The 27,814-nt window shown below is 44.2% G+C and overlaps 1 protein-coding gene across 1 annotated transcript; it reads left to right on the top strand.

The window, feature by feature from the left end:
* Positions 1-77: 77 nt before the first annotated feature.
* On the top strand, positions 78-27,814 carry LOC308582188 (uncharacterized protein). The gene is made up of 16 exons (XM_081185105.1): positions 78-242; positions 6,143-6,250; positions 7,779-7,851; positions 8,873-9,029; positions 9,696-9,741; positions 12,765-12,823; positions 13,060-13,095; positions 14,272-14,324; positions 17,157-17,289; positions 19,081-19,277; positions 20,573-20,618; positions 20,721-20,786; positions 24,758-24,817; positions 25,128-25,210; positions 27,048-27,142; positions 27,511-27,814. Exons 1-16 carry the CDS (start codon positions 206-208, stop codon positions 27,543-27,545), a joined length of 1,284 nt encoding a protein of 427 aa, XP_081041231.1. The 5' UTR covers positions 78-205; the 3' UTR covers positions 27,546-27,814.

Raw genomic sequence — 27,814 nt, 5'->3', positions numbered from 1 at the left:
TCACTTCTTCCTGCTCGTTCTATTTTTCCTCTCCCTCCCCCCCCCGCTTACAGGGATAATGGCCTCTCCCAGAACGCTGCCTTGTGTTTGCGGAAGGGGCTGCTTGAGGTCTGTTTCCACTGGCTGGAGACGCAAGCGGCGGTTCCCTAGAAGCTGCTCCAAGTTAACATCTGCTGAAGGTTGAGGCGGGCGAAGGAGGGCAAGCATGAGTGCCAAAGAACCGCTGCTGGGAACGCTAAAAGGTGAGGGGACGAGCGGAGAGAGGGGGGCGGTTTTGGAGGGGGCGGGGTGCTAGGTTCTGGCTGAATGAGAAAAAGTGCGAGAACCGTACACGCATCTTTGGTCAGGGTATATACAGGTGTGTAGTTACTGCCACACGATTCTCCATAGGGAGTCAGGTAGAGTTGTATTCTTATTTTGTCCCTGGTTGCCATGGGGAACAAATGTGTTTTTTAAAAAGTGTCAGAGCGAAGAGATCCGTACTCAAGCGTAAAAACTCCCCATCCTAAACGTGTTTATTGATTGAGAATCTCAAGTGATTACAGTGGATCTTAACCTAACTTAGTCGATTTAAGTTTGGCTTTATTATTGCGCTCACCTTAACTTTATGGGGCATCGGAGAAATGGGAAATAGAAGCTCGAGAGCTATGAGGTAACTGTCCTGGGAGCAAATGCTTACAAAGAGTTTTATTTATTTACTTACTTCTTTAGTTCATTAAAAAAAAATTATATACCACTTGATTGTTAAGGGAAAAACCTCCCTCAAAGACTGATATCACCTAGTGATATATATGCTGCTTAGATGCTATTGTGACAGATGTCAAGTTATGTTCCAGAAGGCAGATTGGGGTAATCCCCTTTTTTGTGTTGGAGAATTGTAGCTCAGTGACAGGGTATCTGTTTTGCATACAGGATAGTCTCAGGTTGAATCCCCAGCATCTTCAGGGTGTGCAGGTAAAGATCTCTGCTTGAAACCTTGGTGAGCAGCTGCCAGCCAGTGTTGACAATATTGGGCTAGAGGGACTAATGTTATAAGACAGCTTTTTATGTTCCATTTTTATATTAGGAGGGTCCTCAGCATGCAACTAAGAAATATCTCTCCACTCCCTCACTTTTGAATCCTTTCTACTCTGCCATGCTTTGGAAAAAAATATTTAGTACTTGTATCTGGTCAGTTTATTTAAAGCCCCATCTGAAGTTGTGACCACTTTTGATTCCAGAAAAAGAGACAAACACGTAACTAAGGGACACCTGCTTCCTTCCTTATTGCCATGTTTGTTCTAGAATCTAGATAATGAAATTATACTATTATGGGAACAACTTACTGGGGAGGAAGTGTGCAGTCATTGGAGCTCCACATAACACTTTTTCTGGAGAGGGAAATACTAAAAAGGAACTATAACAGAACATACTCCTATGCATGTTTACTCAAACGTAATTCCCATAGTGTTCAGCGGGGCTTGATCCAGGTAAGCATGCATATGATTGCAGCTTACATTTATACAAAAATAAGGTAGATTATTTTTCTCTGTGGATGTAGCATTTTACATTGAAATACAGGACCTGTATTATACAGGACAGGTGGCAACCCTAATTCCTAATGTTGTCGCCTCTTGCTTTATTTTTTATTTTTTACTCCATTATACTGTATACAGCTAGGTGCACGTCCACCTCTCTACTCAATATTAGTTTAGCATAAACTGATATCTCCAAAATAAACTTTAGAGGAATGGCCAGTGTCATGTAATGGTTAGAGCATTAGACTGGGATTCTGGAGTCCAGGGTTCAAATCCTCTGTCACCTGTGCAGTTCACGCAATGACCTTGGGCTATTCTCTGCGCGGGGTTGTTGTGATAAAATAGAGGGGGTGCTAAATCACATACACCACCCGAAGCTCTTTAGAGGTAGGGTGGAATATAAGTAGAAAGAGGGGGGAAATTGGCCTAAACATCATATTATGGGCTGGGTGGTGGTGGTGAAATATTGGATCCACTGCTCTGATAATCCAACAAGTAAAAGAGAAGCTTTGTTGAAAGGGAACATCTTTCTCAAATTTGCCTCAAGTGGAATGAATGGGTGGAGTACAGCAGTCTAAAGAACAGTCAATATTTGCTTAAGCTGGCTCTTGGTTCAGGACTTCCATCACATTTAATTATTTATTTGTTTAAAATAGTTCTTTATAGCCCTTCGGCTCCAACAGCACTAGAAGTGGGTAACAGACATAAAATAAAACATGATATGCACTGTGTGCACTGGGAGGTTTTTCTGAAATGGATGAGAGCTGCCTTTCATTTCAGATGGAATTGATCAGGAGAACATCTTGGGGCTAACTGTTCTGTAAGGACCTCTCCAAACTTAGTGAGTGGGTGGCAAAACGGCAAATGCAGTTCAGTGCAAACAAGTGTAAAGTGATGCACTCTGGGGCAAAAAAAGGGGCTTAATTTCACTTATATGCTCATGATGTCTAAAGTGGCAGCAATGCACCAAGACAAGAGACTTTGGGGTACTAGTACATAGCTCAATGAAGACACCAGCCCAGTGTGCAGCAGACTTGAAAAGGGCAAATTCCACAGATCACCAGGAAAGGAATTGAAAGTAAAACTGCTAATATAATACCACAAATATGTGGTACAACTGCATTTGGAATGCTGTGTACAGTTCTGGTTACCTCATCTCAAAAAGAATATTTTAGAGTTGGAAAAGGTTAAGAAAAGGATAAATAAAATGATGGGGGGGGGAAGCAACTCCCTTGTGAAGAAAAGTTGCAGCATTTGGGATTTTTAAAAAATTTAGAGAAAGGCAAGTAGGAGACCATGGAACTTTACAAAATTATGTATGGCACAGAGAAAGTGGATACAGGAAAGTTTTTTTCTTATAAGACTACAACTCATGGACATTCAGGGAAGTCAAATGCTGGAAGATTCAGGGCAGAGAGAAGAAAGTCTTGATGTAGTGTGTTAAACTCTGGAATCTGTTAGTCTTCAAGGTGCCACAAAACCTTTTTCTATTTCTGCTGCTGCAGATGGATAAAGAAGGCTAACTCTCTATAATTAGGAACAGTACCTCCCAGTTTTCAAATTATTTGAAATATACCCCCCACTCCCCAAAGGTTCTGAGAACTGGCAAAAGGAAAAGAGAGCTTTAGCAAGGTGGTTGCATAATGTGCCCCGGACATAGGCGCCGACTCCATGGGGCTTGAGGGGGCCCGAGCCCCCTCAAAAATTCGTTTGGGGGGGCTCAGCCCCCCCAATAATCTCGGGCGGCGGTGGGCGCATCCGCGGCTTTTATAGGGCGCCCGGCGCGCACCAGCTCGATAACGGGCACCGGCGCGGCGGGGGGCACCGGGCCGGGGGAGGGGGGCGGCCGGCCTGTCTCCTTGGCAACCCCATTGAGCAGCGCCGGCTCCCCCGGGAGGGCCATCCTCCCGCGCCGCCGATCGCCAACACCACCGACGCTGTGGCTGCCCGAGCCCGAGCCCGAGCCCAAGCCCGTCAGTCAGTCAGTCAGGAAGGAAGGAAGGAGAAATGAGGAGGGAGACGAGGGAGGAAAATTGCGCGCAGGGTGAAGAAAGGAGAAGGGCGAACGAGACGAGCTTCCAACCCAAAAAAGGGCTGGAAGACTGGGAGGATGCAGGATCGGGAAAGAAAGCGACGCCTTCCCCGCCCGCGACGTCGCCCGCTTGTCATTGGCAGCGCAGCGGGCGCCCAGAGGGGCTGGGCACCGGCGCAGGGCCGCTCCACAACCGCGGAGGACAGCTGCGCGGCTAGCAAGGTGCGCCGCGTAGAGCGCGGCCCTTGTGTGGCCCGGTGGCCAGGCAAGCTCGGGCGGGGACCCCCATGCGAATCTAAGACGGGAGAAGAGGGCAGAGCAAAGGGGGTCCCTTCCCCAACCTCCGGCTCTGAGACTTCCCTGCGCCCCAGAAAAGCGAAAGGATTTTCTCTCTTTTTTATATATATAAATATTTTATTAAGTTTTCAAATACAAAGTTAGAAACATACACTGAAGAAAAAAGTAAAAGAACAAGAAAAAGAAAAAAAGAAAAAGAAGAAAAGAAAACCAACCATTCAACACATTTTTTATATAACTAACTGGACTTCCTCGCATCTCCCTTACCCTGCATTCTTTATAATAAAGATATCAGCAAATTATTACCTTGTTTCGTACCTTATTTTGTACTTTTCAAATACTATACCTCTAAATTTAACATACTTTTCATCAGTTACTTATATCTTAAATTAAACATAGTATTACCTTAGATTTTGACCTTTTCTTACTTAAAATATAATTTCCTGTTTCCCAAATCTAATTGCTGAAGCTATAGTTTCTGAATCGTGTAAATTTTTAACATTCATACAACTTATATTGTTTTTGTAAATAGTCCTTAAATTTTTTCCAGTCCTCTTCCGTTGTTTCTTCTCCCAAATCTCGGATTCTGCCAGTCATTTCAGCCAGTTCCATGTAGTCCATCAATTGCGTCTGCCACTCTTCCAGTGTGGGCAAATCTTGTGTCTTCCAATATTTTGCGATAAGTATTCTTGCTGCTGTAGTTGCATACATAAAGAAAGTTCTATCCTTCTTTAACACTTTCTGGCCAACAATGCCCAAGAGGAAGGCCTCTGGTTTCTTGGGAAAGGTATACTTAAATACCTTTTTTAACTCATTATAGATCATTTCCCAGAAGGCCTTCACTTTTGGAAAAGTCCACCAGAGGTGAAAGAATGTCCCTTCAGCCTCCTTACATTTCCAACATTTATTATCAGACAGGTGATATATTTTTGCAAGCTTGACTGGGGTCATGTACCACCTATAAATCATTTTCATAATATTTTCCTTCAAGGCATTACATGCCGTGAATTTCATTCCGGTGGTCCATAACCTTTCCCAGTCCTCAAACATGATGTTATACCCAATATCCTGAGCCCATTTTATCATGGCTGATTTGACTGTCTCATCCTGAGTGATTTTCTCTTCAACCTGCCCTCCATCCTCTTGCAGAAAACTCTTTGCCTGCCCTGCCCGTATCTCGTTTTTGCTTTTTAATTCCACACACGCACCCTTCGGACTTCGTGGCAATCGGGCGCGCGGGTGCGTTTCCTAAGAGAGTGAGGACCCCCGCCTCCTCCCCACCTGCTCCCTCGCCAGCCAGCCAGCCGCGCGCCCTAGCCGGAGAGCCCCGGCCGTCCCCGTCGCGCAATCGGCTGGATCTCCCTTCAGCAGGCCATGCTCACAACTCGGCCCAGGGACCCCCAGCAGCGGATCTCCGGCTCAGCTGAAGAATCCGGCAACAAGCCCCCTCCTCCCCAATCGCTCCGCCGAAATACGCTCCAAAACCCCCCAGATAGGCCGCCGGCCGCCAAGTCTAGTGGCGCCCTGAGCGAGGGTCTCTCCCCAACACCGCCACCTCGAACTGCGTTCTCCCGGCTACCCGAGCGAACCAGCGGCAGGACCCCGGTATGGGCCCCCCCAATATTTTTTATAAGTCGGCGCCCCTGGCCCCGGACCATGCCTTGGCACCCAAAGTTGTGTTCTCGGAGATTCTGTACATGCCTTGATCAGGCAAGGAGTAGCCTTGTGGTTTCTGATTCACAGAAGTCAGGAACCAGGTGGCCCTGGACTAATTTCGGCTGTGTGGGGTACACCATCTAGCCCAGGGGTCTGCAACCTTTAAGACAAAAAGAGCCACTTGGACCGAAGAAAACAACAACCGGGAGCCGCAAAACCATTGCGACATTTAAAACAGTGGGGAGTGTCAGGGCACACAATGCGCCTCCTCCCCTCGCTAGTATCCACCCCGGAGCCGCGGCAAAGGTGTAAAAGAGCCACATGCGGCTCCGGAGCCGCGGGTTGCTGACCCCTGATCTAGCCCCTCCCCTCCAATTGCCAACCCAGAGGCAAAGGGGAGCTGGGAAGTTGGTGACTTCTGTAGCATCAGGGCATGATAGCTAACTCTTCTTCTTTGGAGGGTGGGATTGGGGAATTGCCCTTCTTAAAGTTACCTTCCCGAGCTCTGTACTATAGTCTTATCGATTAGGGCTTTGGTAGCTTAAGAGAAGAAAAGTATAGCAAAAATACAAATATTAGATTTTAACTCATTCTATTGCCAGTCTGTATTTGAAACCTCTCTCTCTCTCTCTTCTTGCAGTATGTATCCTCAACCTTCAGGGGAGCAGCAGCCCTTACACAGACACCTCCCCACACTTACAGTCCTTTTGTGAGGTCCTGGAAATGATCCTTCGCAAAGGAATAAAACGTGAGTGGCTTTTTCTGTACCAAAAATGGACAGTACTGTGCATGGAGATTTTCCTTTGCGGAGAGCGGGTTGCACTGCAGTTGGGGGCAATAGTGGGACAGGACCAGCCTTCCAAGGAAAGGTGGGGTAGAAGTATTTTTAATAATAATAAGTCATAATAATCCCTGAAAGTTCACCTCCTCCTATATGCATCTCCCTGGATTTTGACTTCAGAGGCCCTAGCCCTGTGAAGCTGATCTCACTGCCAGGTAAGGTGCAGCCAGCACCATCTCTGCTGGTGGGGGCCCCAGGGCACGTCTCCCTCCCCCTATCTGCCCCCTCCCTGCTGTTGTTGCCAGCTACTGTTGCTTCCTCTGCCTCATCATTGCTTACATGGCAAACAGACCCAGTGAGCAAGCAGGCAGTGGCAGCTCCACCTCCTCCTCACCACCACCTTCTTGCAAGAGTGAGAAGCCGATAAGTGGTGAAGAGGAGAAGCAGGTCCCGGGGGCTCCAGTCACTGAGCCCCTCCTGAGGTGTGGGCCTTAGGCAAGTGCTTAGCCATGCCCACCCATGATGCTGGCCCTAAGTGTGATTTGATGCTGGCGGTGGTGATGATGACACTTCAGTAGCCGAATATTGTTCCCAGAGAGGTTCATCTGGTGGCTACTTTGGGGTCCTTTGTAGCCAGGAAAAGACATTTTTTTAATTTTTTCCAGCCCTTTTAAGACCACTAATCTCATAAATCTTTTATTGTACGGTCACACCTCAGTTTCCGATCGTCTCCATTGCCGTACGTTTCGGCTCCCAAACGTCAACGGAAGTAAGTGTTCCAGTTTTCAAACGTGCCTCGGAAGCCGAACGTCCGACGCGGCAGACAAGCAGCTTCCGATTGGCTCTTCCGATTGCAAGAGCCAATCAGAAGCTGCGCCTCGGGAATTGAACATTTCGGAAGTCAATTGCCCTTCTGGAACGGATTGCGTTCCACTTCCAAGATTTGACTGTACTTTTTATTGTTCCCAAAGAACTCTGACCACTGCAATTTTTATATTTCAGAGGTCTTAGTACCCTTCCAAAAGTAGGGTTTCCAGGGTTCTTTCCATCAATGCTGTTTAAAATTGTTGAGGATTGAAGGGTTGATCAGCCATGTCCCGTGAGGGAGTTTGCAGTGGCAATGTAGACGACCACAGCAGTACAGAGACCGAGGTGGGAGAGGGATTCGTGTCTTGTTGCAGATATCAGAAATTTACATAAGTTGCAAAATCTAATTGCAGTTTCTGCTGGTGCAAAGGCGTTTGGTGTGTGTTGCAGTAGAAAACTTCACACTTGCCAGCCTTTCACCATGCACAGATTGCTGATGCGTGCACAGAGTGAACCAGACCCTTCCTGGCAGCGCCCTGAACCCCCAAGGAATGTGTCCAGTGTAAATGTGCTCTAACTGAGCACCTTCTGGTTCTAAGGAAATGGTGTCTGTAATCTTTGGTTGTGCGATGCAGCACTTTGCTGTGCTGCTTTTCTTCCTAAAGGAAAGTCGTCTTGTCTTCCTCAGAGCCCGTTCTGGGGTTCAAGAGAAAGGACTATTGGCACTGGCTGGAACAGCTTCCGCAAGTAACCCATCCCAGGTGGGTGGCCTGTAGTAGTACTTTATGATACTGCAAAAGTAAGAGGAACTTGATTTTCTGCTTTACCTTTCGGTATATAAGCATGATTACAGCTACAGTGGTACCTCGGGTTAAGAACTTAATTCGTTCCGGAGGTCCGTTCTTAACCTGAAACTGTTCTTAACCTGAAGCACCACTTTAGCTAATGGGGCCTCCCGTTGCTGCCGCGCTGCTGGAGCACGATTTCTGTTCTCATCCTGAAGCAAAGTTCTTAACCTGAAGCACTATTTCTGGGTTAGTGGAGTCTGTAACCTGAAGCGTATGTAACCTGAAGCATATGTAACCTGAGGTACCACTGTACAGGCTTTTATTAATTTTCTGCTTTTTTTATCCTCCTCTCACAATTCTTCTTTTTTCTCCTGATGTCCATAAATGAGTAACTATGGTGTTCATATCCTGTTTGTGGCCGCCTGGTTGTCCGATAGGCATCTGGTTGGCTGCTCTGAGAAATGGGATGCTGGGCTAGATGGGCTTTTGCCCTGATCCAGCAGGGTTCTTCTTACACTCTGAGGTCGCCCCACAATTAGAGGTGCTCATAGTTTTTGTAATAATACCCGTACGGTTGTTTGGCATCAGCTTCTTTTAAGTTCAAGAGTGTGTGTGTCTCACACAATGGCCATTTTCCTTTAGACTTCCATTTTACAGGGACTGTCTTTGAACTTTAAAAGCTCTCAGTCACACTGACATCACCATGATGCCAGATGACTGGCAGATGGGTGGTCCTGCTCACCTGTCCAAGTTGGCCTGTGGTGGGAGTGGGGGGTATTAGGAATCTGACCTGCCAGCCGGATCCAGTCCCTCACCCATGCTTCACAGGGGAGACACAATTCCCAGAATCCTTCATGCTGACTTTTGAGGGGTATCAAGGAAAGGATGGCAGGGGGCGCATAACTTTTTCACCCTGAAATATCTCCATTTGAAGTGACTTGAACGTGGTTTTTGTTTCTGTACCCCGTGATAACAAAGTCTTTTCTTCCTATAGCATGACCCTCCTGTCAATGATGATTGAGAAAACTACTTCCTGTGAGAAGGTGCTGACAGCACAAGGGCGAGGGCGGTACTTCCTGCGCCTGGCTTTGAATAGGAAGTTACTAGCTGTTGCTGTTAAGCAGTTGATCAGATCTTCCAGGCTGCTTGAGGTGGGGACATGACGTAATTCAGAGCAATTAAAAGGAGAAGTTATTTTGAATAATAAGAGTACTCAGATACCTGTCTTTGTTACGCTCTTTTCTTGGGGCCTCTGTTGATTGGACACATAAGTTAGTAGGTGTGCTTTGCTAAAGACCTGGTCTGCGGGATATTCGTGTATTCACCATGTTTATAATCTTGAAACCAGTGCTGATTTTTAAATGTACTCAGTCTAGGGCTAATGTTCTTTAACAGAAAGAATCTGCAATTGTTCATTATAACTTGGCAGTTAAACCTATGGCCCCATTTGGGGAAGAGCCGTAACTCAGAGGCAAAGCATATGCTTTACTTACAGAACATCTCAAGTTCCACCTACAGGTAGATGTGGCATATTCCTTCCTCTGCCCCTGTAGAGCCAATTGCTAGTCAGTGTGAATAGTACTGATTGAGGTGGACCAATGTCCTGGTTTAGTGTTAGACAGCTTCCTGTGATCCTGCTAGTGGTAATACTTATCTCCTAAACTTGGGGACGACGACCCTAAAATCCCAAACCTAAATTAATGCTCCTTTCTAGATATTATGATGGTTAATAATAGTTTCCTGTTCCTGATGTGTACGTACCTTTGCGGTCAACTTATTTAAATTATTATAATTATTCAGAGTTGTTTTTATTTCAGTGGTATGATCCAATGACCTCCATCCTAGGAAATGAAGACTTATCTGGTAAGAGTCATCTCTGTCCACTCATTGCATTGTGCAAGAGAGCAGGTCATCACACTGATGAAGTGGACTCTTATTCTCCAAAAGCTTGTGCTATATTAAATGTATTAGGCCTTAAGGTGCTAGAAGACTCCTTGTTGCTTGGCTACAAAATGCATTAACATGGCTGCCTCTGGAAGTTATAACAAGTGCCCTGAGAGTCATTATGCATTCTGTTGTAGCACAGCATGTTACTGAAATTTATTGTGCCTTGCTTTATAACAGTCTTGCTTTTGAATTACTGGGTTCTGCACTGTACAAAGTTGAAAAGGTACCAGAGCTCAATGGCAGCATTCTTGATGTCTAAATTTATTCTGCACTGGTGTTAAGGGCCCATCTTCACCATACATCTTAAACAGGGGTGTCCTAACCTAGTACCAGAGCATCCTAACAAGTCTAAATGCCCTTAGCCTAAAGTGGTATGATACTGTTTTAAATGTATAGGGCAAATGATGCCCAGGTAAGGGGCAGAGTAAATGTAGCACTTTAAATGGCCCCCTCCAGTTTTTATAAGGAATCAGGAAACTTTCTGACACACAAATCTGTTGCCAACATGTCTAGTTTGCCCAGTGATGTGTTGCATATTGGCTACATAATAACCGAATTTTATTATTAAAAGGATGCAATTAATGTTGTTGTTTGTTTGTTTGTTTTTAAAAAAACCTAGCATCTCCAAGGTTGCTAATTATAAAGTTGTGAATGGGCATATTTGTTTCAATAAAGTACAGGCATGTTGCAGGACCAATGTAGATATGATATTCTGCACAGCCCCACTGTGGAATCTCATCCAACAACAATGCTAGGTGATAAGGTGGTTAAGGCCGTAGACTTGAGTTCTTTGTGTGCCCTGTTAACCCATGGCATCCAGGATGCTGCTGAGGCCCTCTACCTGTGAAAAGGCATGCAGCCTCTGGTAGCTCCACATTTCCCTTGCCAGTGAATTCTGCTGTGCCCTCCCTCCACATCAGTGGCTGGTTTTTGTCTTTCTCATTGTGACACCCTCCTTTCTGGACTCACAGATTGTCAGGTCCTTTTATAAGCTTTGCTGGCAAGGCAGATGCACCGTTTCATGATTGCCTTGGAGGCACTATCTGTGTGGTATGTAACAACATCTGTTTTGAGCTCTGGGGTTATTAAAATCATCCTTAACCTCCAGCTAGGCAATGTATTATATAGGTTTCTGAAGTGCCAGACGTGTCGAGATTGTGCCATTGCTGTCTGGAGGCCTAAAAAAATAGGATGAAAGCCTTCATGCCGTTCATAAGCTTGCACATTCTTACACCAAAAATGTGTGTGTGTTAAGTAACACCGGCCGGTTTTCCCATAACGAGCCTTTCAAAATGCAAGCAACTGAAACTTCTTCGGGACTCATTAAAATTGTGGCTTATTATTTGTTACTTCATTAAGGGTGATCAGTTACAGGATTCTGCTGTTTTGAGTTTTATGTTACTCCCTTTTGTCTTGTTTGCACATTTTTCTTCCGTTACTCCTCTTCTCAGCTTTTTCCTCAATCATGTTGTTGTAAATAGTAAACGTTAGTGTTCTGTAGTATTGCTGAGGATTGATCTGTGACTTTTCCCTTCTGTTTCCCTCTCCCACCAATAATTGTACATGTGCAGCAACAAAGAAGTCCGCTTCTCACTTTGCCATGTTCTATTAGGTCATTTTATTTACATCCTTCCAAAGAGGTCAAGGTCTCTAATGTATGTGTTTAAATCTTTGTGTGTGTATGTGACAAACACACATTTCCAACATTTCTTATGTTCTAAGCACCCAGGGAGCTGGGACTAGCCATGGGTCTCTAAATATGTGCGCACACAATAGTGGTAAACACGTGTTTGCCTTCATTACATGGGAAGCAGATCTCAGTGGCACCAGGAGGCATGAAGGTGAGGGCAACTACAGTTTGGCTCATAGCCAAGGTTGCAGTGTCCTTATTGGGAACGAGAAGAGAAAAGAGCCATACTTCCTTTTAGTGCTTTTCTCTGGGGAAGGGTAATGTGTTGTGGATTAAAGTGCAGAAAAGGGCATTTCCTTACCTGTTTTCTATTAGAATATCATCCCAAAAGCTGTTTGTATGGTGCTTTTAGTGACTTTTTCCTTATCACTATTGTGGGATCAGCTACTGGGTCAGGCTTCATTTAACAACTTCACCTGGAAGGCAGTTGAATTCTGGACACTGAATTCCCCACAATTCCCCACAAGGAGATGAATGTTAAGTGGCGATGAGACCTTATTGCTGTGGTTCCTGGGTGTGAGGCAGGCTTCCCTGAGGAGAGGCAGGTAATTGCTTGGGGAAATGCAAGTCCCACACAGCCGCTGCCTCAACTCACATTTTTAAAAAATTATTTAAATCTATGGAGATTCATATGGTTCAGAGCAGCACAGATGTCACTTACAAGCTGACAGTGTGACATGTATAGCTTCATAGGAAGGTGACTGCCTGAAGCTTCCAGCTATGTGCTTAGATCCAGAGTCACCACCAATCTGCTGCTTTAGATTCCCAGAGTAGCTATGGAGGGATTGCAGATCTCTACACAATTCTAACTGCCACGCAGTGTAAGCAGCTGCTGAATCCTTCTCGTGTAGATGGCTTGATTGAGCCTGTGAGCAAAGTTCCCATCTCGCCTTCTCAACCTGTTGGTACAACCTGAGTGACCTCACACACCTGCCCACCAAGGCATGATGCAGCTGATCTGTGGGAACCACCATTACTATTTGTAACGATTTTATTTTCTGATACGTTTGCCTGTTCAATCTGCGTGAGGTACAAGTGAGTGGCGCCAGCTGAGAAACTTGCCTTTGTTTGGTGTTGGTTACATTTTTGAAAGGCTCAAATATTATTTTAGGGAGACTTGCTTCCATTGCAAGTTTGAGATTTCTTGGTTCGTGTTCTCAGTGTGTCCCTTGACTTACTGATAAATGAATATATAAAGTTGGTCAGAAATCTGGCAGCAATTTTTGATTCTCTTATTTCCTCCTTCCAGAGCCTTTCCTCTCTCTGATGCTGGTGGTGACAGAAATGAATTTCTCCCTAGATTTGCAGGTACAGTAGTTGATGATTTGGGGACATAAGTTTCATGCAGCTTCCACTGCTTAATACCCTCCAGATGTTTTGATTTACAACTCCCAGCAGCTCCAGGGAGCACATCCTGGCTGGTTCTGACAAGACGTGTAGTCTGAACAAGGCTGGCAAAGGCTGGATTAATAGCTGTATTTTCCTATCTTTCCTTTTAACCTCTGGCTTGACCTCTCATAGTTTGCCATTCTTTCTTTTTGTAGAATTCCAGTTTCTTGGATGAAAGCTGGCAACTTCCGGTAAGAAGCTTTAGTCCTCTTTCTCAATACCCCCTTTTGCACAATTCATGATATTCTCCCATCTTGCTGCTTACAGATAGGGATGGCACCATCTGTTTCACACCTGTAGCAACAGGCCAAAAATGGCGCCTCTACTCTGGACTGGAACTTTATGTTTATGAGGTGGTTGTTTTCTATTTACATTTTAATGTCTCACAAGCATGGAGGTTTGAGGCAGGGAAATGGTAACACCGCTGGAATCTCTCTGCTTGATTAAATCACTTTGTGGCTCTTTGTGAATTTTTAAAGTGCTTTATGGGTCTTTCATTCAACCTTTTACCAAAGTCCTATTTGAGAAACTTGAACCCTATGTCCCTCTGAACCAAGTCTGAACCCGTGTCCATTGACAGCTACACTTAGAATTTTAAATCATTGTACTTTGACAACTTCAGCTATACTGAAATGTTGTAGGGCTCTGGCTTCAGCTAGGCCACAGAACAAGGATTCCAGTTTGCATCAATCTAAGCTGTTTTTAAATGTGTGTGCATCTTTCCGTTTGTGGTATTTGGGGTAGGGGAAGGTCTGTGGTATGTTATTTGAAGTACTTCTGCACTGCCAAAATCAGCCTCAGGTTGACCTCATGAAGCGATGGGGACTCTGTGACACTCCAAGTATTGGTGGACTTCAACTCCCATTATTCCTGTTTATTGGCAGTAATGATAGGGGACTGGTGGGAGCTGGAGTCTTAACTGCATCTGGAGAATCACAAATTCTCCATCCTTGGCTTTGTGACACTGGCCTGTGGCTGATTTTATTTTTATTATTTTGCTGTGTGTTATCAGTAAAGACAGGGCAAGACTATGCTTGGTCTGCTTGTCTGAGTCTAGCAGCATCTCTGGGCTTTGATCATTTGCTCTGCAGATTAGGGATCATTTAATTTAAGATGTGGTGATATCTAAAAGTGGATTGCACTAGAAGCCTCTAACCCTGAAGTCACACGGTATAGCATCACGACAGAGTTTCATCCCAATGAGCCTTTTGCAGATAAACGGAGAACTTGAGGCTTCAGGGCCTTCCACCGCCTTCCTTTAAAGCCAACGCCCCTATAAGAAGCAAAATTTCTCATCTACACCAAGGCTCTGAAGGAGGATTTATTCAAGCTTGCTGGATACCACACTGATAAATACTGCTTTCTAGGTGTGCCTGACCTACGAAACTGTCCCCTGCAGGGAGCTGGGAATGGTGCTCAGGTAAGAGACCTGGCACATCCTTACGTTGCTTTGAACTTCCTCTGCACAAAATCCATTGTTTTAAATAAATATCCGGGTTTGGATCTGTAAGATAAATCCCATAGGGAACAATAAGAGTTGGTCACTGAAATGAATGTCAGCCTGATACAGTTTTGTGGAGTGTATTCCGCTTGTGCTAAAGGCATGGAGCTGGCAAGGGGCAGGGCCTCTCCCAGGCCTGGAAATTCCATTCATCTCCCTGCCTGACTTCTGAGATTTCACCAGCCATTGTCCACATTCATCCAGACTAATCATAGAATTGTAGAGTTGGAAGCGACCCAGAGGGTCTTCTAGTCCAGCCCCCTGCAATGGAATCTTAACACACAGTCCCCCATCCTATTTGAAACCATATCGGATCCTGATTGACTTTGCAAATGTGCTAGTCTTTGCAGCCATAAAAGGATACAAAGGGAAACCGCTATGGTTTGATAGTTGGACTATAAAACGCTGGAGATTCAAATGCAAATGCACATTCAGCTGCAAAGTTTGCCGGGCAAACTTGGGCTAGTCACTATATCTCAGCCTAAACCAGGCATAGGCAAACTCGGCCCTCCAGATGTTTTGGGACTACAACTCCCATCACCCCTAGCTAACAGGACCAGTGATCAGGGATGATGGGAATTGTAGTCCCAAAACATCTGGAGAGCCGAGTTTGCCTATGCCTGACCTAAACTACCTCACAGGGTTATTGTGAGGAGGAAGGGAGGGAACCGTGTATTCTCTGTGAAGCTCTTTGGAGGGAAGGCAAACTAAAATGTAACCATAAACTTGGATTTTAAAAACAAAGCCTGTCATTTTCAATATGCTGAATTCTGTACCCAGTAGCAAATTCTGTGCTCGTACAGAGTGACTGAGTGTCCTCGCCCCTGGTTATTTGTAACTTAAGAGCAGCGGCTTTGACAAACCGTGACCTGAGCCTGTGCCTAGCAATAAAGATTAGCGCTTTCTGCAAGGTAGAAATCCTAGTGTTGACAAGGGAGTTCAGCCTACTACTGTGCAACATGTAGTCCTCAGGCCGTACATGGCCTTTTAGAGCACTTCTGAGAGGAGCTTGTAAACCCCCAAGAATCCCAATCAACAGCATTGCAGAAGGAAAAAATCAGATGGGAATAAGTGCAAACGCCACAGAAACCAGCTAAGAAGAGTTCCAATAATTATTTGATTTTTAAAAAATCATTTTTATTATTTAGTAACAAATGCTTCATAAAATGGAACGTAGAAAGAAAGAACAGTGATGTACAATCAATTGCTGGGAGGCTTACACAGTTAACGTCTAGCAATTCATTATTTTTGAGGAGCCAGCTCCAAGTTTTGTTCATTCACGTTTGAGATTCCCATCCCCATGAGGCTTAAGCATTTCATAAAAGGATGTCTCTCAAGAATGGTAATGTGTCTGCCAGTTTTGGCATCCATCAAGCCTGTGCAATTACCTTGATGGTACACAACAGATGTGCAAATTAGCTGCTGCGCTCTGGCTTGCAAAGGATTTCCGTTGTGCCTTGTCTTTGTGCAACCTAACGCTGGTTTTAAACGCCGTGGGCTATCCGAGCCAAATAGTCTTTTTGCCCTAATAATTTTGCAGAAGTAGAATTTTGCAGAAGTAGAAGAGGCGCAGTGCCAATGATTGAGTACATATTTTTACCACCTACATATGAGCCTCTAATGAAGGGGGCTTTGGTGAAGCCTGACACACAAAATGCTACACCCATTTCTCATGTTTGTCAAAGACACCGTTTGCATAAGCAACCAATCATGTGGGTGGTTTCTTCTAGTGCAGCTGAGTGGACAAGAAATCCACAAAGCAAGCTGCTTGGGTGAGGGTTCGCTTGCACAGTTTGGGTTGGTCTTAACCATGCCATTTTCATCTTCAGGGAGCTTGTGCTAGTTTGGTTAACATTAAAGGTGGTGGTGGTGGTGGTTGGAAACCACGTTGAAAAGAGAAACCCTAAAAGGCAGCCTATAGATGCAGAAAATAAGAATGTATGAACGAGTAGTTGATGGGGAACTCTGTGGCCCTCTAAATGTTGTTGGACTCAAACTCCCATCAGCCCCAACAAACATCGTGATTAATCTAGGGGATGATGGGAGTTGAAGTCTAACATCATGAGGAAGGCCACCAGTTCCCTATCCCTGGTGTGGAATCTATTATTTTCCCATCATTCTGAGCAAAAGAAAGAAATCTCTTTTAAAAGACATTCACCATTTCTTTTCCCCCTGTGATCTTCCTTCCTTTGCTCAAGTACCGTATTTTTTGCTCCATAAGACACACTTTTTCCCTCCTAAAAAGTAAGGGGAAATGTGTGTGCGAATGCAGGGGGGAGGCAGGCAGGAAAAGCCCCCAAGAGCCACACACAAGCTCTGTGCGGCTCTTGCGGGCTTTTCCCCCAGGAGGGAGAAGGGACTGACGTGGCCAGTCAGTCCCTTCTCCCTCCTCGTAGAAAAGCCTGCAGGAGCTGTGCGCTCCTTAAAGGGTGCACGGCTCCTGTGGGCTTTTCTATGACGTGGGGGAATCCATCCCGCTGGCTGTCTTGGCTTCTCCCGGCTGGAGAGGTTGCGCGCGGCTAAAGAGGGAGCCAGGACAGCAAGCGGGATCCCACTGGCTTTGCTCTTTGGGGCTGGGGGGGGGGGAGGAAATAATTTTTTTCCCTTGATTTCCCCCTCTATAAACTAGGTGCGCCTTATGGTCAGGTGCGCCTTATGGAGCGAAAAGTACGGTATGTGGTACGTCAACTCTTCAATGCGAGCCCTTGCCTTGTCTCTCTCCACCCCTTCCTCTCCCTCTTCTCATCACAGATATTTGGATGGACGGATTTTCATCGTAAATGTGCTCCCCCAAAGCCAGGCAGCAGTGGATGAGGTGGTGCTGGTTGGAGATGTTATTGATGAGATAAATGGATCTTCACTGAGGAACGCATGCAATGGACAGGTGTGAAAGGGAACGCTCTGATCTCGGGGGACTAAGGCTGCTGTGTTGCCTGAGATCCTGAGAAAGGAGCAGAAGAGATGGCTGTGTGGTGTTGCTATGGGAACTGTGCAGAGCTAAAGCTCTGGTGTTTGACCTGGAGATCATTGTGAAGAATTGAGGGTGTGGGAGGGATACAGAAAGACTGGGAAACAAAATGTCTTTCTCTTTCTTTCTTTCTAAAAAGTGTAGAGATTTGCACTGCAAGAATGAATAGAATTATTATAATTACTTTAGAATTTCAGAAACTTAAATTGATACCAGTGGTTTGCTCACTTTTAAAGTTTTCTTTTACAATGTTTATAGGTATGAGAAATGTGGGGATCAAGACAACTATTGGGGGGGCATAGGAATCTACTTGAAACCACAGCAAGCTATAGACTCCTTGTCTACTGCAGTTAGTGGGGAAACCACAGCTTAATATTATAAACAAATTGCCCAGTCTTGCTTGAACCTCAGTATTCAGACAGTTGTGATAGAGCTAGTAATACAATTAATTAGGTTTTTTAAAAACAAAAACAAACAAACACCTAAATATTTCAGTGGGTGTTTTTTTTGGATCAAGAGAATTTTTTTACTGTGCTTCCTCTGAGTGTATCAAAGTTGAACAAATCAAGCTGTTTGCTTACATGTATTTCTGTCAGGGTGGGGGGCTGGGGCATCTTATCCCGGGAGCTTTGTTCATGCTTTCCATGTAAGTTTCAGATCTGAGTTGCCTGACAGATGGAAATTAATGACTGTGCAATCCCATACAGGTCTAGTCAGGCTGTGTGGACGCCATATATTTAAAGCACATTTGAAACACATTCCTTCCCTTAAAAGAATTCTATTCACTGTAATGTACCACTCACAGAGTTACAACTTCCACTTTGCCAAGGCAATCTCTTCTAGTGACAAACTGCTTGTGTTGTCAGTAAGTTCTTTCTGGATCTTAATGCCTGAATCCCTTTTCTTTTAATTTGAAGTCACTGGTTTGAGCCTTTATAGATCACCAGAAAAGAACTTTGCTCCTTCATCTATGTGACGCTCCTCCAGATATTTCAAGGTGGCTGTCATACTGCCTCTGAATTGTGTTTTTCCCAGACTGAACGGACCAGTCCCTCTATTGGATCCATTCCTCCTTATGGGAGAAAAATATGAAGATGTGCTCCTTTATGTACAGTGGTACCTTGGTTCTCAAACTTAATCCATTCCAGAAGTTTGTTCCAAAACCAAGGTGCACTTTCCCATAGAAAGTAAGGCAAAATGGATTAATCCGTTCCAGACTTTTTAAAACCCCTAAAACAGCAATTTAACATGAATTTTACTATCTAACAAGACCATTGATCCATAAAATGAAAGTGATAAACAATGTACTACAGTCAATCAATCAGTCAATCAATCAGTAGCTGAACTGGGTTCCACACAGTCACAAAAAAAGACCCTCAAAAACAAAAACACAGAATAAATAGCAAAAACAGACAGACTTCAGCGTAACACTCAAAACGGAAGTGTGGCACTCAAATCAGAAGCGTAACACTAAAATCAGAAGTGTAACACTCAAAATGGAGCACGTTCAGCTTCCGAAAAAGGTTCGCAACCCAAACACTTTGGGTTCCAAGTTGTTTGAGTACCAAGGCATTTGAGAACCAAGGTACCACTGTATTGTGGGAACAGCACAGAAAAAAGCTTGTAACCTCTGTAACTGGGATTAGTGCCAGGTGAGCAGTGCTGGAAATTCTTGCCCATGCTCTCAACCTTTCTGTTTCTCTTCAGGCTGGGACAGTGCTACAGAAGTACAAGGGCAAGCCTCTGAGCTTCCGCCTGATCCGCTGGAAGTGGCACGATGGAGGGATGTACAAGCCGCTTCTCCCCTACCTGAAAATCCTCCAGGAGAAAATCCCCAGCTTCCAGCTCCAGCATGAGCACACGCACAAGGAAAAGAAAGAGGACCGGTGCTTGCAGGGGGGCAGGTAGGGGCTGCCAGGGGAGCAGAACGGTAGCAAAATGGTTGCAGGCTCCAGCTTTCGGCAATCGGTAACAATAAAGGTAGTCAGCATGGATTCATTCTGAATGCAGCCTGTAATTGAGGTGGGAACGTTGCGGTCCTTGGGCTGTTTTCCACCTGCCACACAGCTCTAGGCTGATCACCATGTGGTTCGTGAGAGAGAGACACAACAGCAGCAAAACTGTGTTATGTTTACGACGGGGTGTGTGCTTTTGAGCCACCTAGGGGCGTGAAGGGACATGAAAGTAAAATCCCGCGCCAAACTGGGAGGAGGATTTGGAAGGTCCATATTACCAGTGCTATTTTTCTGGAAAAATAGGTGCTGGAACCCACCATGAACGCCTCCCTTGTTCTCTTATAATGGCAACGGTGCCCACCTGAGAAGTGCCAGAACTGAGTTCCAGTGTGTTCAGGCTGGAAAAAAAAACCCCTGCATATTACCAAAGAGAGAATAGCTCCCCACACCCTGTTGAATGAGGAGGACTGAAAGGGGAAGGCACATAAGATTTCAGTGAAAGTTTGTTGTTGTTTTTTAATTCAAAATTATAACAAGACATATTATCCAAAAACATATCATCCTTGTCCCCCCCATTTTCCCTCCCTCCCCCTGCCACACAAAACACCCCCACCCCCACGACTTCCCTCAGTTCCAGTCTTTGGTTTCTCTAAGAATGCTGTTTTCTGCATGTTACAAAGTTGCATAGATCCTCAAACTATTTAGCTGATTATTATCAATAAAAAGTTTGTGAATGTTTATTCAAAACAAGATTTCAGTGAAAGTTGAGGTGAGTGGGGAGTGAGGTAAAGCAGTTTCTAAGGTCAAGCCAACTTAGGAATTCCACTTCAGTTGTGGTGCACATATTTAGAGCCTGTTCTTGTGGCACAGACCTCTTGCTCAGAGCCAGTAGTTATCGTGGCGAGCCAGCGGGGCCAACTAACATAGTACGTTTTTACACTCTGGTATGATTAATCAATATATATCTCAATTGTGACTAGTGCGTGCATGTTTAAATAGGCACTTTTCTCATTATTTACCCAGAAGGAGGAGATCCATTTTGGTGTGTGCAATTACCGCTTGATTATTGTGGAGAAAAGCAGCCACATAAGCATGCACGCGCCAGTCACAATTGTTGCACACCATGTACATTTTGTTCTGGTATTGGCCTGTTTCGCTTGAACTGCCATCCCCTCCCCCTGGTCTAAATGAATGAGCTACTTATAGACACTGTGGACTAATTATTTTGGCCATTTTCTCCTCAGGCTGCTGTACAACCTGCGGTACTTAGGCCACGTCAATGTAGGAAAGGTGAGACTGGGTCTTGGACAGAGAAGGGAGGATTGTTTAGCTTTCCTTGTTGTTGGTTTATGTCTTTTATTTTTGTTACACCTTTCCGATTCTTATTTTCAGTATGGAAGCAAAGAGGTGTTAGACCAAGGCATACCTATGGTTTTAGAGAAACGTTTGCCACGACAGGTACGTTTCCTGCTTTAACAGTCCAAAATGTGGAGACATTTTTCCAGAATGTGGAGACTGGCACACGAGTAGGGCATACAGTTGCTAGATGCATTCTTGTATATTTCTGCGTTTGCATATGTTTGGTTTTTCTCTCAAGTTTTGTTTGTTTTTTTAATTTTAAGCAGACTGGAGTTTGACCGCAATAACTCTTTGCCCATTCTTTCTTTGTGAGGAATTGCTAAATCACATTATAGGTTATGAGGGCAAAATTATTGATAGGTGGGAGAGTCAAACCTTCCTTTTTTTTATTCATTCTTCCCCTATCTTTCCTCAAGTAAGCCCAAGGCAGTGTACAATGTTCTGTTCTCTTCTCCACCCGCCAAACTTTATCTTCTCAATAACCCTTTGTGATATGTTAAGACTAAGAGATGGTGTCTGGCCCAAATTCACCCACTGAAGTTCGTGACTGAGGTGAGATTTGAACCTGGATCTCTCTAGCCCTAGTCCAGCAAACTAACCAAATTTTAACCAGGTCTCTCAAAGGAAAGGACGCTTTTGCCTAGCAACCAAAAGCCCTCCAATTTGGGATGTACGCAAAAAATTATTGAGCTTCTCCAGTCAAGAACACAACATGAGAGACAGGCCCAACTTTTGTACTCCTATAGCCTGTGAGGAAAAAATAAAGAATCTACTTGAAACTGAAGGAGTATTTCTTTTCTTCCTCCTTTGATCAAATGCCTTGCGACAACTAAGCAGTAGTCATCGTTGTGGAAGGGAAAGAAACAAAATAGCAGCAAGCAGATAATTGCTTTTGACAAGTACCATTCACAAAAAACTTGGTGAATCTGAGAAGCTATTAAATAGTGAAACTTTAACTGTATTCGCTGAATTTGTGCAGTATAGTGATGACAATTCTGGTAGATCTTTTGGAGAAAGAACACTCTAAATATATACCCCCTTCTACAAGTCTAGGAATTACAATATCATATGAAAGCTGCCAAGAAATGCTTGACGAAAACAAACTATGATCCCTGTCTTACCGTTCGGCATCTGAACCCAGAGGTCATGATTTGTTTCCATCAAACATTCCACAAACCTTGACCTGTTGCCAAAGTTTGGCCTTGGCTTACAGATTGCGGTTTGTTGGAGCGAAACAAACTACAAACAATGCTTCAGGAGGAGCAAGGCTGGTTCAGGGAATGCAAGAGTGAGGAGGAGCGGAGCAACCTAGCTTGGCACATTCACCACAAACAATTCATTATGGTTTCCCCCCCCCCCCAACTTGCTGCCCTGCAGACTACACACTCCCATCAGCCCCTGCCTGCACCGGCTAATTTACTACAAGGCTTTACTTCTTTGGGCATTCAGTTCTGCATGTTAACAGTTTCCGTAATGCCTTCTGCGCTCGGTTGCACATTTCTTTAGAAAGAGCTCTGAGAAGCCTCCCTTAAATCATGTTCGTGTGGAGAGTTGACTATCTCAGATTTTAAAAATTCCTGAGGTACCTTTGTGCGATATGTAAATTCTTTAAATTCTGGGGGGGGGGGTTAATGCACCCCACCACCAAAATGTGTCTAATGTGTGCCCTCTTCCTCTACCACACTGTCAGCTACCACCAGACCTAGTCCTGGTCTTGATGAGTATAGAACTGCTGTCCCAGATTGGATATGAGACCTGAGTGAACGTTTCTTAACCAGTCACTTAATTGCAGCAGCCAGAAGTCGCCACTTCAAACAACACTGCAGCAAGTCACTAAACGTACATAAATTGATTTTATTCCAGCCAGAAGGCTACAAAATCAACAGAGAGACCCAAATGGTGGCCGTATCTCTAGTTGCAGACCTTTATAAATCTACCAACAGGTCAGGTTTTGGAGAGACAGCACACATTCCTCAACATACTTTACAGCCTGGCTCCTTAAACCTCCTCCTTTTTTCCTGTCAGGTTGGCATGCAATTTGTGAGGAGAGAGAGACCTGAGTTCTAATGCACTACCTGCTAAAGAGATCCTCCCCCCTTTCTACCATTCTTTTTTTAGAAGAATGGTATAGAGCTTCTTATGTTTCTCCTACTCTCCCAAGACCATTGCATTTTTGCCTGTACAGTAGTACCTCAGGTTAAGTACTTAATTCGTTCGGGAGGTCCGTACTTAACCTGAAACTGTTCTTAACCTGAAGCACCACTTTAGCTAATGGGGGCTCCTGCTGCTGTCGCGCTGCCAGAGCACGATTTCTGTTCTCATCCTGAAGCAAAGTTCTTAACCCAAGGTAATATTTCTGGGTTAGCGGAGTCTGTAATCTGAAGCGTATGTAACCCGAGGTACCACTGTATGCTTTTTCACCTTGATTGTAATTCAGTGACAGAGCACAGTGCTTTATATTGGGGTGCTATAGAAATGCAGGCAAATAAAAATTCAAGGTTATAGTCCATTAAACACACACAGATAGATTTCTTTCTCTCCTGCATATGTGGGAAGATGAAGCTGTCAAAAAAGAAAAGAGAGGGAGGGGCTTGATCAGACAATCACCCCAGCTTACAGTTACTCTTAAAACTGATTGAAGCTGATGTTTGCAATTTACTACTTGTGCACGAGTCCTTGCCATTTAAACATGGACATAAAGGTTTGAAGTTGTGTCACCATCTTAGTGAAAACATACAGGGCCGCAGCCTCTTCTCTCTGTACAATTTGGTTCTACGCTCATCCAGTCTGTCTGCCTGGCCAACAACTCACCTACTGTGGGTTTCTGAGACTGAGCTTTTCTAAAAACAACGCCTGATCCCACCAGCAAACAAGTGATGGAGGTGTTTTGAAACGACCACAATGCTGAGACCTTATTACAAGCCACAGTAGTATGCACTGCAGCAATGCAAGAGCAGCTGCTACTCAAGAGGAATTCAATGCTGCGCTCTTCCAATTGTTTCATCGGTGTTTCACCTTGCCCTATGGAACCACATCCCATGGGGAGAGAAGAGGGGGGAAGGCCCCATTGCTTAGTGGGACTTATGCTAGCACACTAACTTAGCTGAATCCGGCCCGTTGTACCTGCAAGATGCCACCACCATCGGATGCGCCATCGCACCATACCGGGAAAGGCTTACGAAACATGAATAGACCAAAGGGAGATTAATCAGCTGCGTGGCCCTTTTCTTCTACCAGCTCAGAATGTCCAAGCGTTTCCCTCTTAAAGATGAGGTGGAAACGCAGCTTTGTAAATAAATAAGGCCATTTGTTTTGCTCACCCTTTCACCCTATTGCCAGAATGAGCTGGCATAGCATGCGACTTGTGTTTCCCCAGTGCTGGAGAAAGTCAATTGCTGTTCCAGTGAAGGCACTCAAGGCCGCTACTGGTTTGTTTTCTGGGTAGCTCATATGTAGCAACCTACTCACATGTGCATCTTTATTCAACCCAGGTGAGTGCTTCAAAACAGGAACATAATTTAAAGCAGTGGGTTTAAATTATTCTTTCCTCCAATAAGCTCAAAGCTTGTGTACCTTGTTCTGCTTTTTCCCCTACCCCCAAACTTTATCCTCAAAATAACCCTGTGGGGTAGGTTAGACTGAGCTTAAATTACTCTTTTTTGAATACATTAATACATCAAACGTATAGATTGGTAGAACTATTTTGTGGTTTTTTTTATAAAAAAAACCATATACAGCTACTGAAGTCAATGCTATGAACTACAATAGGGCAAATGTGAGAGCGTCAATTTACACCAACTATTTTTGGCTGACGTACATCAAAATGTTTACATTGGCAATTTTGTGAAAATTATGCAGTCTGTTAAGTGATCAGTTTGAGGGTATCACTGTGATTATTTCTACCCCAAATCACTCCAAAGTTGAAGGAAGCAAAAATGAGGAAAAGACTTGAAATCGCAGCAAAATGCTCAGGCCTTATCTGTTAATTTTCTGTTGCAGGCGTTTTGACAATTAACAGTGCATTTTACTTACGTATTATTGTTTCGAACATTTGGAATATATTTTCACAGGAGGTTTTATTTGACGTCAAAGAAACAGAAGTCGTTGTTCAAGAGAAAGCTGCTTCAAAGGTTAGAGTACTTTTCTTTACTGTTTGTGCTTGTCCTGACTATATTTAAATATTTTGTCAAAATTATTCATAGAATGCAGGCCACTGAATTTAGCTGCTTTCTGCTAGGTAGAACTTGCCTATAATGTGTGTGACTTTACTGGAAGATTGGTTGCACATAGAGGAGCTATTTGTTTAAATTTACAACAAAATGTCTATTTGATTGTGTGGATCATGGTCCATGCACACACATTTAGAAAACAAAGAGCATAAAATTGCAAATAATCAGTTCTAGGCCACTGCCTTATCAGATCACTCAATGTTGTTGCCAGGTTCTGTTTCGTTACTCTTATATAGACATTTCCTGTGTGGGACGACGTCTGGACAGCAACAATCTCTTCGCCTTCTGCAGTGTGTGAGTTAAAAATAACAACCACCCACATACCTAGAGATACACTACACCAGGATTCTATTATCCCTGGCTGCGTAATTGCATGTGGCAGCAATGCATTTAGAGCAGGCTGAAGTTCGAGTTGATCTTTTCAAAGTTCAGTTTTCCCTGCCAACAATTCTGCTGAAATCCCTTACTATACACTCTTGAGCCTATGTAAATCATGCTTTTGAGCACATACAGTGGTGCCCCGCAAGACGAATGCCTCGCAAGACGGAAAACTCGCTAGACGAGAGTTTTCCGTTTTGGAGGTGCTTCGCAAAACGAATTTCCTATGGGCTTGCTTTGCAAGACGACAATGTCTTGCGAGTTCCTGCTGGTTTTTCCCCTCCCCCCTTTTCTAAGCCGCTTATCAGCTGATCCGATCAGCAGATAAGCCGCTAAAAGCCGCTAATCCGTCAATGGGCTTGCTTCGCAAGACGAAAAAACCGCTAGATGAAGAGAATCACAGAACGGATTCTTTTCGTCTTGCGAGGCACCACTGTACTCTATTGTACGTCTGCCTCTCATTTTGATAAAATCATCCATCCTATTTGGAATACCCCAAGGCACCTTGGGTTGTCTGGGAGGAAATTCACCCTGGCCTAGTTTAGCCATCGCTGGCCTTTCAGCTGGTGGGTTGAGACCTGCTACCCAGTCACTACCTTAATCTTAGGCGCGTCCCAGCAGTAGTACAGTGGTACCTCGGGTTAAGTACTTAATTCGTTCCGGAGGTCCATTCTTAACCTGAAGCACTTTAGCTAATGGGGCCTTCCGCTGCTGCCACGCCGCCGGAGCACGATTTCTATTCTCATCCTGAAGCAAGTTCTTAACCCGAGGTATTATTTCTGGGTTAGCAGAGTCTGTAACCTGAAGCATATGTAACCTGAAGCGTATGTAACCCGAGATACCACTGTACTACAAATATGCCCGCCCATGCATTGTTTGGGGTAAAGGTTTGTGCCATCTCTGAAAAGGTTGAAGTATATATAGAGCATTGATCTTCCACTGGTAGATCAGGCTTTGCTTATGCATCTATTAGCATAATTTTGATGCTTTTGTAAAACTGAAGAAAAATAAAGGGGGGAAAACACCAGATTTGCTACTGGAGTCTGTAGCCTGACCTCAGGTGCATCACAACAGCAGCACTTTCACAATGAAATATGCCCCCAAGTTTGGACAAAGAGCTAGGCCCCAGGTCCTGTAAAGGTCAGAAGCAATGTGTTAGCAGTACCCCAGCTTGCCAGTGTGCTTAAAGGATTAGTGTTAAATTTAAGATGGGGCAGAATGAACAAAGATTCATTCTGCCACATGCATATCAAATTTATTGCCCATAGTGTTGTCATCAGTACCTCATTATGGGATTCCCTCCCTTTGCCAATCTGATTGGCCCAGATCCTTACATGCTTTCGGAGTCAGTTGCATTTCTTTGCCCAATCTTTTGTGTGTTGTCACTTTGTTATTTTACCCTACTGACTGCTGTGTTTTAAGGCTCTTCCAGATGTTCTTTTATTGTGCATTCATTTGTACTGATGTTGGGTCTCAAGCTGGCTATATATGATCATGCCTTCAATGCTGTGCACAGGCCATAGCTTCCTCCTGAAATCCTGTGACTTCTCATCACAAATATTACAGGGCTTTTAAAGTTCGTTGCACAATAATGTAACATCCAGGAAGCATCACTAATGAAGTGGGATTAATCCACTATTGTGTCAATCTTGTTTAATAATACATCTGCAAAATCCGCATAGGCAGATGTGTATTTTAGTGTAACCTGTTCTGCTTGATTTGGCAATAATTTTCAATACATTATACTGTATAGGGTTTCACCTGAGTCTTCGGAACAAAGCACCTTCGACTGTCTTGTATTTGAATCAAACACTGAAGATGAAAGTGAGGAAATAATAAGAAGAATTGGTAAGGATATTTGTTCTTTGGTGTACAACTAAAAAGTAGCAAGGCCTCTATAGCCTGTTAATGAAGCATACTTAGTGTACTTGCAAGCTAGTAATTCAAAGACGTAGAAAGCTAATAAGATTAGGCTTCGCAGTAATTGTATATCTGCATTTCTAATTATGTTCAAGGACTTGGGCTTAGTATGAAATAAAGTAGGAAGCCTTCTGTTTGATCTATGAGGATTTCCAGGTCAGTATCCCAATCACCCAATATCTAGCATGCTAGTGGTTAGGAGACAAATTCTGTTCTTTCAAAACCATGGCTAGAGCAGCAAGTACTGCCAACTTCAGGAATATTATTTTAAGATTAATGACCATTTGTTTCTTTAGCTGCTGGATTTAAACACACAGAATGGTTTGTCTGATTGAGATGCATGATGCTCTGCTTCTGGGTTTCTGCCAATGACCTACTTTTGGAGCTGAACTGGCATGCAAAAGGGCCTAGTTTCAGTCAGTGATACGCTGCCAGGCTTGCTCTTGGATTAAGGCGGCACTATGAAAGGATTAAAACTCTACACTGGAAATAGTGTTTTGGCTATCTCATACAACAGAAGACTGAGTTTTTACAAGCGTTTTCTTTTCATGTTTATACGGACATTTTCAGAATTTGGAATAAAATCAAGCTGAAGCCATG

Source organism: Podarcis bocagei (genome assembly GCF_964188305.1).
Source record: "Podarcis bocagei genome assembly, chromosome: 2".
Lineage (NCBI taxonomy): Eukaryota > Metazoa > Chordata > Lepidosauria > Squamata > Lacertidae > Podarcis > Podarcis bocagei.
The sequence above is the reverse complement of the archived record's forward strand: the minus strand, read 5'-3'. Positions and strand labels throughout refer to the sequence as shown.

Bases quoted from the DNA above. Each gene is read 5' to 3' on its own strand.
- LOC308582188 (XM_081185105.1), top strand. From the start codon at position 206: ATGAGTGCCAAAGAACCGCTGCTGGGAACGCTAAAAG. The intron at 14,325-17,156 runs GTAAGAGACCTG...TTCTCATCACAG, and splicing joins GAGCTGGGAATGGTGCTCAG to ATATTTGGATGGACGGATTT. The intron at 24,818-25,127 runs GTTAGAGTACTT...TGTTGTTGCCAG, and splicing joins AAGAGAAAGCTGCTTCAAAG to GTTCTGTTTCGTTACTCTTA.